Source organism: Chrysoperla carnea, chromosome 3 (assembly GCF_905475395.1).
Source record: "Chrysoperla carnea chromosome 3, inChrCarn1.1, whole genome shotgun sequence".
Taxonomy (NCBI): Eukaryota; Metazoa; Arthropoda; class Insecta; order Neuroptera; family Chrysopidae; genus Chrysoperla; species Chrysoperla carnea.
This window is the reverse complement of record NC_058339.1, coordinates 3,383,297-3,396,854: the sequence shown is the minus strand read 5'-3', so window position 1 is coordinate 3,396,854 and position 13,558 is coordinate 3,383,297. Positions and strand designations below refer to the sequence as shown.

Below are 13,558 nucleotides of genomic sequence, written 5' to 3'. Positions count from 1 at the left end.
GCGTACTCCTGTACAAATCTTACGGAAGCGAGCAACCACTTCCTGCTGAATGGGCGGTACACTCGATTCTGTGATTACCGCTTTATCCACCGAGCCCGACTCGGCGTCGTTCCATTAAATGGAGCACGGCGATTCGGGAACGGGGATAAACGATGCCGACGTTGTGGCTATGTCAATGAGACATTGCCACACGTACTGAATCATTGTACCATCCATTCAGGTCTACCCCCGGGTGCTGTCTTAAATATCAATAGACAAGTACCCGGCGTGCGGAGTACTCTTCGTCCTGACCTGGTGGTCCTGGATGAGGCTAGTAAGGAAGTTAAAATCATAGACATCTGCATTCCATTTGAGGGTGCCCCAGATGCCCTAGAGGTGACTCGGCAGCAAAAGCTCGATAAATATAACCAACTTGCTGCTGAGTTATCCTCGAAAGGCTATAAGGTCTCATTGGATGCTTTTGTCGTTGGTTCGCTCGGGTCCTGGCTAGCCCAGAACTATAGGGTTGCGAAGTCTTTGGGAATATCTCCAAAATATACGCAGACCATGGCGCGGTTGATGACGTCAGACACGATCCGCTGGTCACGTGACATTTATATTGAACACCTAACCGGACAGAGACAGTACCACGATCAGCCTCTGTGACCCTGCACACAGGTATTGGATGGCCCGAACACCTGAGCCATCCCTCCCCACCTCCATCTGTGATATCAAGTGCTTCAGTGATATGTGTGTGCCGTGTGTGTGAATCTCTTAATTGTTCATTAACTGTGATATTGACACTTATATTTTTTTTTGATTCTTTTAATGACTTTTTATTCAAAATTATTTATTGCTTTTTTAAATGTGTAGTCCTATCATTTTATTTATTGTATAACTCTTTTAATGTGTTCTTTTTTTTTAATTGTATATTTTAATCATTTTATTCTACACTTTGTTCGAGTATTTAAGTTTTATCATGCATATTTTATCTATTGTATCTTTTAAAGATTATTACAATAAACGCTTTTAATCAAACAAGCAGACAGTTTCCAGAATCATAACTTAGCGACAGTTTTTCAAATCTCCCCCTGGGGGGCTGGGGAATATGACACATTGAAATTCGAGGAACCTTCCAGTGCGACTTGGAACATTACCTACTATCATATTTAAGGCTCAGCAGACGGTTACCATGACCATCAGTAAATCATATGTACTACAATGGCGGATTTTGCCGGGACTATGTCGTAATCATAGAAACCATTATTTACAATAATTTTGTACTTAATAAATATTTATTTGATTAATTTGTACATTTCATGTTTCTATATTTATTTAAATGTATTACTGTTTATTTATGTATTTAGTTTATTTTGTTGATTTTTAATTTCAAAAATGGATCGAAAATCGACCCAAAAAAAAATTACATGTTTTCGATTTTTACCAGATGAATTGTTGAGAGTAGAACAAATTGAAAACTTTCATGATAAATTTGAAGAGGCAGATTTAAAGAAAATTGAAGCTGCATTCGAGGAAAAACCAAAAATGACACAAGATGATCTACGGCAAACACTTTTAGATGTTATTAATTTCGATCCTATAGAAGAAGCTTTCTCCATTTTATTTATGAAGATAAATAGTACAAGGTATCTGAAATACTATTAATTTTATACTAACAAATTTACTACGGCATGAAGTTTCAGGAACAATGGTGGTCAAGTTTCTTTTGGTATATAGTATAATAAAACAGAATAGAATATCATCGTAAAAAAGAAAAAAATTAATGCACCTTTGAAATTTTATTTATTAGTTGTTTATTACGTTGTAAACACTTTGAAAAAAAACATCGACCTCTCAGGGGCGTACCTAACCCCCTGTTTTGGAAGGTAGTTAGGAGTTTTAATCAGTTTTTAACAAATTACAAAAAAATTATTATTCATAAAGAATTCGTATCGCGGGAGCTTCTTTAGCTAAGCGAATTCTTTCGGAGATAGAAAAAATAATACATTTTTAATTTTTCAAGAACTTTTATTTCGAAAACTAATCGCCAAGAAAAAAATTCACAATATTAATTTTTTGCTTAAAACTGATCATAAAACACTAAAATAATTTCCGATTCATGAATCGGACTTTTTTATCAGGGAAGTTTATTATACCATGTATATATGAAATATACATAGTATATTAAGTTTAGTCCCAAGTTTGTAACGCTTAAAAATAATGATGCTAGGAAAAAAAATTTTTCATAGGTGTTCATAAAATCACCTAATTAGTTCATTTCCGGTTGTCCGTCCGTCTGTGGACACGATAACTCAAAAACGAAAAAAGATATCGAGCTGAAATTTTTACAGCGTACTTAGGACGTAAAAAGTGAGGTCAAGTTCTTGTAAACCGTAGGACCCATCTTGTAAACCGTTAGAGATAGAACAAAAGTTTAAATGTAAAAAATGTTCCTTATCAAAAATTACACAACAATTTTGTTTGAAACATTTTTTCGTAAACATCACTGTTTACCCGTGAGGGCGCCAATTAGGCGGAAATTTTATAATATGTACTATACTTGATTATCAGTTATGTATGTGTCACATGTTTGTATGTGTAATGTGATAAAGAAATCAACACTGACTATGCATGGTATTTCAACAATTAACTCAGTCAATTGTTTGTTTTCACTTGTTTATTTTGAAAACCAAAATATACATATAGAAAACATAGGTGTCAGACTAGCTCTAATGAAGCCATATACAAAGTTTGGGGAGAGTATTTGTCAATTAATTTTTTTGCCGACGTGCACTCTGACTGTATGATGTAGCGTTCAACACCCATTTCATGTTTAAATTAATTGAATTATTTTTTTCCAACAAAATTTTACGAATCTGATCCTATTAACTATTTGTAATTCTAATTTTAATCAATATTTCTTTTTTTCATAAGAGATGGTTATATAACTTGGGCTGATTTTACATCTTTTTTAATTTTGGGATTTGAAGAAAAAAGACTCCGCACTGAACACTTTCCATTAGAAGTACCAATTAAAGGTTTACCACGCATGTACAAAAGTCATCATAGACAACCAATAATACGAATAACATGTTGTCCAGCAGTATTACCTGTAATTTTCATTGTTAATTTATAAAAGCATTATTCTACAAACATAGGAATCATTACAATATAGCTTAGGAGACATGTGAATTGCCCGCCTGCTAAGTTGTGAAATTTTGTTCAAGGCTCCCTGAACAGCCAGATATCCATATTAAATCGTAAGTGATTAGTTATCACCCCTTGATTACCTGTTTGGAACATGAAAAGTGCTCGCCTGCTACGCGATGAGCTTGTTGACTTTTCTGATTACCAGCTGATTACCCGCAACTAACCCGTAAGTGGTCAACTCTTCAAGTTTTGGATCAAAAACCTAAACTTGTGGTACCTGGCCATTTAGAGAATGTGCTCAGCCAAAATCGATCTAAACTTTTATTAAATTGACCTTATTGTCATAAGGTCTTATTTCGAACCATTTCTCTCCCTCCGCTGTCGAAAGTTAGTGAAATTTCAATGCTTATAAAATCGTCTATTGCGTGTTTCAAATTACTAAACAGGTTTTTAGTAGTAGTCCATTAAAATGTTACACTTTTTTGGGCTTAGCGTGCGTTTGTCAGAGGACGCAATTTTATTTTTTTGATATCAAGAGGGCTTAGTGTGAAGTTAAATTCAAGTTTGTAGAGTTGTGGCACTTGTCCCCCGGCCGCCATCTTGGAAAAAGGACACAAAGGATCTTTATGGTTTATATGAGAAACTATATACGCCTCATAAAAAAATTATTATAACATTCTCTCTTGCAAATAAAATTCTCTAGAACTTTGGTCGTAACTTTTAGTCCTAGAACCAAAAATAACAAAGTTAGAAGCGAAAAAAGAGGAAAATTTTAGAACATATTTTCTATTGGTCGTTATAACTTTTTTTCTGATCATTTTACAAAAAAATTGGTTTTTCTATAAAAACTTTGTTATTTAAATGCATCGGAATTTTAATAAATATAATTTCAACTTTTAAAGGATAGAAGTTCAAGTTGGCTTAATGGTAACTATTTAACTGTAAGCAAAGACGGGTGTATTAATTATTGGTCAATGGATTTTAATTGGTCCCGCACAGTGTATTCTAAATGCAGTGAGTAAAATTATACATATCGTTTTTGAAAATCGAATATTATTATCTCTGATGGCCTCCCATAAAACTGAAATGTTTTTGGATCAAAATTCTATTAAAATATAGATTCGTCGAGGAATTTGAAAATATTACCTTTCTTTTGATCGAAGCTTGTTATCATGTGTCATAGCCGATTGCGAGGAAAACGAAAAACTAACCCAGGTGGAAAAAATATTTGAAGTTAGATTAAGTCTTAATCACTCTTAGAAAACTCTGAAAAAGTCTTAGAAACTCTGAAAAAGTCGAAAGAACTCTCAAACTCTGAATTTCTCAACGTTTCTCAACTAGTCTGAATAACTCTGAATTAGACTAGTCCAAAAACGTTGAGAAATTCAGAGTTATTCAGGGTTCCTAAGACTTTCAGAGTTTTCTTAGACTTATCAAGACTTATTCTTTCTTCAGATATTTTTTCCACCCGGGGAATTTAAAAAATGTTTTTCTTCATTGGCCGACGATGTAGGAAAAAAACACAAGTTTCTTGAAGTGCGTGAATAAATCTATTCAGGAAGATTTTGACAATGCGGCAACTTCTTCTTCCAAATTAGGAAAAATATTTTAGACAAAATAATAGAAAATTATATATATTGACTTTTTGTGCCATGAATTACTTCAGACTACAAAGAATTTTTTCCTGCATTAAATAACAGGATTTATTTTTTATTTAAATAGGTTCATTATCACTTACTGAATATAAATGCACAAAATCCTTACAAAAATACGTAGGGGAAGTGCCTCCATTTTAAGGAAAACAGTTTTAGGCTTTATCTCCATCACTTTATATATATTCCAATAAAAGTCAATTGAAGAACCCGCTCGAAGCTTTATTCTAGGTGGGGAGAAAATGAGTACTTATTTTCTGGTCTAATAAGTGTCCTCGCGGGTAAACTACGACGTTGAGATTTCAAACGAAATTTGTTTATTTTTTACAATGAACATTTTATACAATTAAATTTTTGTTGTATCTCTTACGGTTTACATAATAGATCCTACGGACGCAAGACCTAAGGTCGAACAAGTTTTAATAAAGATTCATTGACTGACCCTGGATTCTGAGGTATAAATATTATGGCCCTCCACTACAGGAAGATTAATAATATGATAACATGTAAATAAAGATTATTATTTTCAGCTACTTTAAGAGTTCAACCAACATTGATTACTGATTTGGTTGCTCTACCAGATGTAAGTGTGGTTTGTACATCTAGCATGGAACGAGATTTGAGATTTTATGATACATCTGCAAAAAAATTTGAATTACGCATTCTACTGGCAAGTTTAGAATATGCAGTGAATACAATGGCGTATCATTGCAATATAAATGACGAAGAAAGTAAATTAATATTAGGCGACCAAGGTGGTCATGTTCGTATTATTTTTATAAATCCCATTCGTCGTGGTCCATTCAAAAGTGAACCCGGATTTCTTTTGCGACAAGTACTATGGGAAAAATATATAAAAGTTAGTTTTTGGTTTTTTTGTATTTGGATGATTTTATTTACAACAACATGATTTTTCATTGAACAAAGCAAAATATTATAAAGGCTGTTTCAGTAAGAACGCCAGTTTGAGTTTTAAATCTGATATATATTATAATCTTGAAAGTTTCTGAGGATAGATGTCAGGATGTCTAGATGTTTGTTACTCAAGCAAAAACTACTGACCGGGTTTGGATGAAATTTAGAACACAGATAGTTTATAACCTGAATTAACATATAGCATACTTTTTATCCCATGGGATTATTATTGCTGAACTTTTTTTTTGGTACTTTACTAAAATACTTAACAATTACATACAATAATTCCACGACAGCTTAAAATTATTTAAGCTATAAAAAATTACATTATCAGCGAGTATCATGTGCTAAATTTTATTTTCAAAAAATTAGGGTTCCGCACCAAAAATTAAAATCCATAAAACTGTGATCAAAAGGAGGGATAAGTGGTGTCAATAAAAGTGAGGACTATAGCACAATAGTCTTGGTTTTTATATATATATATATAAATATATATATATTTGTGGTGTTAGTTTGACATTTATTGAATAATGAAGTAAATACATAATGAGATTATGAATGAAGAAAAATTTTCGCGACCAACGAAAATTTTCTGTTTCCGTGTCATTTATAGACCCAGCTTGCTGAAAGTTTTTCATTAATCTTCTCACAGTGGCTTCATTCTGAGTATCGCGTCGAACAACCAACCATAATTGTACGCATTTTGCGAGCTGCGGCTGTAAAACTTTCACTCTTTTTGATAATAATTATTATTCACAATGAGAATTCTTGGTTGTGTATTGCAACGCTTCATTTTACTTAACCTTCCGCTGTCTACTAACCCATGAAGGCTATAAAGAAGGAGAACGATCGCAATAGAAAATATTGTCCCCAATATTTTGAAAAAATAAGTGAGGCGCTGGGATCGCTAAGTTGTATCATTAAATGCGGGCTGTTGTGCGCTAATATACTACTTACCGGCGACAGCGCGGCTGGTGGCTGAAAATGAACTATAAATTCTACAAATTTTCAGGGACAGGTGCGCTAATGCTTTAGTACATAGCGATCGTTCTCCTTCTTTATAACCTTCATTTACTAACCATTGAATATTTCTATGCTACTAACGAATGACCAATTATTTTTTAATGTCACTAAAAATGGCGCGCAATTTAAAAGCGATGTTCTTATTTGAATACCCTTTATTATAATGCAGGCAATACATTTCTCTTAGTCTTTTCCTAGCAATTGTCGAAAAGAAATTTAGACTCGAGAGTTATGTGTGTTACTTGTTCCCGCAATTTGTTCGTAAAAGTCTTAGAAAGTTTATTAGCTTTCTTTTTTGTTGTTGTTTCTGTTTCCATAAACAGGTTACTGGTGGAAAATATAAATTTTTCATTTGTCCAAAATATTTTAAGATTGGGAGATATTTTGCATCGAATGCAAAACACCGCTTGTATATAAATAAAGAGGAAATTTTTGAAGTGGTTTTTCTAACTTTTGGTGGGGGCGGGGGTAGCTTGTTTCCTTATTAAGATTACTTTGCCAAATAGCTAAAGAAACCCTTATAGTTTCACAAAATAAAACAAATAATAAAACAATTATAACTTTGCCAATACCGCCACACATTATTAGAAGCAGGTCACTTCTCAAAGAAGTTAGAAACTTGATAAAGTTAATACTTACAAAGTTTTATTTATGTCACGTTATGCGGGCGTTGTTATGTATAATTAACATATATTATAATCCTTAACTAGGAACACCAAACTTATAAAAATTTTAATACTATCTAGAATAATGCCGAAATTCCACGCTCAAGAGTACTTGAATATCGAAACATTCACACCGATTGGGTTCGTCAGGTGGCATTTTATGCAAGTTTGAATTGTTTTATTTCTGCATCAAATTGCCAAAAAATGGGCATGTACATGTCAGATCTCTGCCGAAAGTCTGTGTATCCATTTAAAATTACATCTGTAAGCATAAAAAGCCATGCATGATCTATAAGGAGATTAAATGTAAATAATATTATTTAATTGAAATTATTTAATCAGGGTGTAAATTGTTTTGATTTTGATGAAGCACATCATATTATTGTGACGGGAAGTATGGACACGATAGTACGTGTTTGGAATCCATTTGTACCCCAAAAACCTAATGCTTTGTTGACTGGTCATCATATGGCTGTGGTTGCTGTTTCCATTTTAAGTGAAGGTCGGTTATTATTTTCGATAAGCAAAGATAAATGTGTTCGAATTTGGAATCTAGCAGAGCAAAGTTGTATTCAGGTAAGAGAATATATTGTTATGATAATTGGTATTTTATGATTCGCTTTAAGACAGTTCAGTGTAAATTTTATGTCTTAAAAACAACTTGAAATCAGAAAAGAGACAAGAAACAATTTTTGAGAGTTTAAATTACAAAACTAGTACCTTAAATGTAAGTTCACAACGAAAGAAACACATAAAAACATTTTTCTCACCTCCGTGCAGAAAGGTTCAACTTTCTGCCCACTGTGCAAAACAAAGTTTCGGTTTTCACCTCCGCCGAAGAGAAAAATAATATACACATCACGGGAGCAAGTAAATAATGTCTCAGATCTCATGTTGGTCACCCTCAGCTTCGCTTCAGGCGATAATGAACATGAAATATGAGATATTCTTTACTTTTGCTCCCTAGGTGTGTAATATACTATTTTAAGAGTGTACACTATTTATGATTTTTTTCAAAATGTCGAATGCAAAAGTCCGTATGTATTGAAGTTCGGAGCGAATTTATATGATAATTTTCTACTTTGGGGGGGGAGGAAGGTGTTAGCCACTGTAACTTCAAAATAAGGGTTTCTGTAGATACCAAAATATCTTAGGTGGTTCATTATATTTCCTAATCGATCACCAAAACTCATTTTTCAGCAACCAAAATGACATAAATAGAATCATTTAAAAGTGAACTTGAAATTTCGACTTACGACCTTACGATAACGATATTGGCAAAAAGAAAACCATACAGCATAGATGTTTCCAGTCTAAGCGTAAGGACATACCAAATGTCTTCCATTAGCGCTGTTTGATGATGGTAAAATATATTTGAATTTCCCTACTTGAATTGTTTGATAACCGTCCGAAAAAAAGCTATAGTATATCACGATTAAAATGCCTATTAAAAACTATCGGAGCTATTTTTATGGCCGTCAATATAATTATTTATACTTTTAAAATATTATTTTAAGAAAGAGTTAAAATTAGTCTAGAATTACTTAAGCTAGAGTTTCGGAAGTACTTCGGAAGACTTTAGAAAATATCTTCTCCTTTAAGCTACTTCTTAGAAATCGGTCCTATCTGCTTTGGTTTTCAATCAATTGGCGTAAAATAGACAGCGTCACAAATCCAAGAAGAGCTTAACACCCATATTTAGGGTTCTAATAAAGCCGATTCTTACTTATGGATGTCAGATATGGGGAAACGAAGTTAGAGAAAGTACTATTTAAAATTAAAATGTAACCAACTAAAACGCTATTAAAATAGCTAGCGTAGTAAATAATCAGACGGTGAACATTTAAAAGCTGGGATGCAAATGGAAACATAACTAGATCCGGTCACTGTTGTGACCGATATACTTTGTATTCACTGTAAGTTAAGAGTTCAGTAATTAACGAATTCCTTAATTGATATGAAATATTTATTATTTGAGCTAATGCCGCGTAATTAGAAGGATATTTGTATAATTTGAACTGAGGCCTGACTTTCGAGATTGTTATTGAAAAATTATAAAATCGGATATATTTTCGTGCTAGAGAGTCGTTCTTAAAACTTAAATGCACAAAATTGTGTCATCTATAACTTTTAATGAAGCATTTTCTCAACTAAATCGCACTTTTTAATTTATTTGAAAAAACAAACTTTTTAAGGTTAATTTTCTATTTTTCAAATTTTTCGTACATTATAGGGTGGGGTACCTTCATACGGTTTTTATATTTGACCTTATAGAATTCTTTCTGGTATCAATATCTGTATCAATTCCTCAGAAATCAATAGTCGAACTATCTGACTTAATAATAAAAACATAACATTAGTATAAATACACTTGTACGAATTTTTATGACAAATTAAAAAAAAAAACAGAATGTGCCCCACATGCGAGGCACTTTCATACAGGCTATGGGGCAGATTCATACATGTAAAAAATAAACATATTGTGCTTAAAATATTTATTTATTTATTAAAATCAAAGTATCAAAACAAAGGGCATCACGTTTACATGAATATACATTAAAAAAAGGATAACATAATTATAGTTAGGTTTTCTTTTCTATCACCAATGGAACTAAATTAATCTATCAGTCGTCAGTCTTTCGGATTATTTCCATTACTATATTAATATCTTAGTCTTGTGCTTATACTTCTTATTTTGTACTATCAATAATCAACAATTTCAAAAACTATCACAACCAACATGAGAGATCCTAAGTGACTAATTAACTTCAAGATAATTATCTTTACTATAATATTATCATTATTGTACGTTATAAATAGAGAGATCTTTGTTGAAACTTAAAATGTTAGCGGTCCTAGCTGTTTTAGCTGATTTAGGATCCGGTAATATCAAAACGACATCTGATAGATCTACTGTCCCTTCATCTTTAACATTTGGAAAGACAAAATTCATAGAAGAACCTGGTTTCTTCCTCAAAAACGACACCATTACTTCTGTCAAGCTGTAGTGTTTGACGATTTGTCCGACATAGTAAATAATGGTCTTCTTTTTTTCAAATTTGACTAGTACAAAGGCACCATCTTTGACATTTTCAGGGTCAATGGGCTCTTCATGATCATTTTCGCTTTCTTCAAGCATGTCAAAAGGTGAAGCAGAACTTTCTCGCAGACTGATATCTGTTTCACTGTCACTACAAGTTAGTTCGATCTCTTTGGTTTTATTTCTTTTCGGTTTACTCATTTTAACACCATCGTCATTCAGTAAACTCAACGCTCTCTTTATTTCTCTTGCTTTACTTTTCCGTTCTTTTTCTAATCTCTTCTCATGTTTATTTTTCTCCAATTCTTCAATGTTCAATGTTTTCTCCTATTCTTCTCGGGCGTGTCTGTATAAATTCTTGATTTGCCAAGTGATCTACCTTTCTTTGTTTGTGTGCGTCTCTGAACTTTCGGATAGGGTCTTATCATTTCCGGCGTCTTCAATACTTTCGAAGTAGATGGTCCAGTATTGTCATAATCTATCACTGTCGGTGGTGCAGGATTGTCGTAATCTATTTGTTGTGAAAGCAATGAAGGCGAGACATTTTTGGACAAAGTCGGAGGTGTTTGAGCAGAAATATTTCTAAGTTCAACACCTACTGTAGCAAGCTCTTCACCACCTGCGCTTTCGTTGGAATTTGTTACAGGATTTGAATGATACACCTGTACCGGCGCAAAATCTTCGTCATTGAAAATTAACTTATTGAAAGGCCATATTCCGGTCTTTTCATAAGCGCTGGTTATATTTCTCAAACTAAATGATTCTAAACAAGGTAGCTTGGTCAGTTTGGGGATGTTATAAATATTTAATGTCTTTCCTGGGTGAGAAACGTGCCAGTCATTGAAAGCCGTTTTTAATTTCGACTTTAATGGTCCAAATACGCCAACATCTAATGGTTGGAGACGATGAGTTGTTGTGGTGGAAAAGAGAGACATACAATCCCATTGTCACGGCAGTAGTGGATTGCATCAATCGATATATGACTCTCATGGTTGTCAAAAATAAGCAAAATTGGGTTGTCTTTTGAACACAAGGTGTGTTTCTGTATGTGCTTTAAGACATCAACAAAAATGCTTGAGTTTATCCAACCACTTCTCGTGGCTACACCCAAAGATCCTTCTGGAGCACCTTCTATAAAGTGATCCTTAAAATGTACGCGAGGGAAGATGAATAAGGGCGGTATGGTATTTCCACTTGCTGATATAATACCACCAAATGTGACCAGCTCTCCTCTCTCTGCAGACACTATTTGGCCAACCTGTTTTTGACTTTTATCCGCAAAAATTTTAGGTGTGGTCATAACAGTTGAGATACCAGATTCGTCGTAGTTGAAAATCCGATCGGCAGTAAAATTGTATTTGCGGTATATATTTTCCAGATTCTGAAAAAAATCGTTCACTGCCGTTTTGTTGAAACCGAATGATCTGGCAGCACTTGTGTTTTCCGGTTTACGCAAACTTATATTTGTATGGCGTTTACGGAAACTTGCTAACCAGTCTGCTCCCGCTTGCTTATTATTATTCCAGCTTTCAGGGTATTTAATCTCATTGGCCTTAGCAAATTCGTATGCAAGTTTTTTTACTTGTTCACATGTCAGGCCATAGTGCATCTTAGAACAATCTAAGATATATTTATTCAAAACATTCTCTTCAGTTATAGTGAAAACCTGCTGCGATGCAAATTTGGACCCAAATATACGAATTTCGCTATCAAGGTTTTGTATTTTGCGTATTTTTTTGATACGGCTTTGTAATGTTGCTGCATTAACCGCGTACATGACTGCCGATTTTCGGATAGAGAGGTTGTTCTTTAAAACTTCATCGATAGCTTTTGTCATTGCTTGTTCGTCCACCTCTTTACTCCGAGTTTCTTTTTTCTTGTAATTTCTGACCATTATCGTTCTGAAAAACCAAATTATAGCATTGCTTAAATTGTATTGGCTAAAATAATAAAATGGGGCACATTCATACAGTATGAATGTGCCCCGTATACTACTGTATGAACCTGCCCCATAACAAGAAAATGAAATCAAAATATTGTTAAAAAAAAACCTACCATATATTGAATTATTCACAGATCAACTCACAATCTTGGCCCTATCATCTTTGAAATAAAATAGAATTGGACAGTCTAAAGTGTAGGTGTTAATAACAAAAGACGTTACAAGTGAGGTTATAAATTTACTTACGCCTGGCCGAATCACGTTCAGTGTCACAACGCCGCGTGTCTCCCGCCGACTACTGTCAAACTCCGTCCACTACCGTACACATAGGTAAGCTACACACACACGCATAAGTCACTCTGTTGATGTGCACCTAACTTCAGATATATGCAGTGTATGAAGGTGCCCCTTGTATGAATGTGCCCCACTTCCCCCTATACACAGGTCAATTTAATATATTATTGTATACTCATTCCATTACATGTACCCAAATTTTCAGCCAGTCACATAAATTTTTGAGCGCAAGGTAAAATGTTGTCTCTTTGGCTTATACTATTAATTTCATTCGAAAACTTGATGAAGCGAATATTTTACTATTTACATTGTTTTTTCTTTATTAGCAATATATTTCATTACCAAATAATTTGGGAGAACGGTGCGAATTAACTACATATTATAATCCGAAAACAAAAGAAATTTATATTGGCAGTCAAAAAATTGCTGTATTAACAATATATGGAACATTAAATCCAGAAGAAACTGATGGTTATACCCATACAGAAGAAATATCAGTTGTTCTGTATAATCCTCTTTTTAAAAGAATTGTAACTTGTGGATTCGAAAGTACCATTATTACATGGGATCCATTTACTGGTTTTGTTATTTATTCTATTCTATTATTAATGCAATGACTATTTACGAGCTTTGAATATAATTGAAGTCAAGTAAACCCTTATGGAAAAAATAAACTGTTACAAAGTCATACAAAGTTTAAATAAGAGTTCTTAAAGTCTTACTTTCTCTTACAAACTCTGAAAAAGTCTTATAAACTCTGAATAAGATCTAATAAGACGTAAAAAGTAGGAATTATTCCATCTTTTCGGCCGCTGCCAGAAGAGTTATTCAGAGTTAATAAAACTTACTAAAAGAGTTAGTAAGACTTTTTCAGAGTTTTTAATACTTAAAAAAAGTT

General features: G+C 33.3%; 1 protein-coding gene across 1 annotated transcript in view; it reads left to right on the top strand.

Annotated features, from left to right (window-relative positions):
* Nucleotides 1–1,374: 1,374 nt before the first annotated feature.
* The window catches only part of LOC123294840 (WD repeat-containing protein on Y chromosome), a 32,713-nt gene continuing 20,529 nt past the window's right edge, over nt 1,375–13,558 (top strand). Inside the window, exons 1-7 of the mRNA XM_044876013.1 lie at nt 1,375–1,625; nt 2,914–3,091; nt 4,032–4,143; nt 5,312–5,640; nt 7,466–7,648; nt 7,727–7,960; nt 12,987–13,239. Of these exons, the coding sequence (XP_044731948.1) occupies nt 1,375–1,625; nt 2,914–3,091; nt 4,032–4,143; nt 5,312–5,640; nt 7,466–7,648; nt 7,727–7,960; nt 12,987–13,239 (1,540 nt within the window). The remainder of the gene's footprint in view (nt 1,626–2,913; nt 3,092–4,031; nt 4,144–5,311; nt 5,641–7,465; nt 7,649–7,726; nt 7,961–12,986; nt 13,240–13,558) is intronic.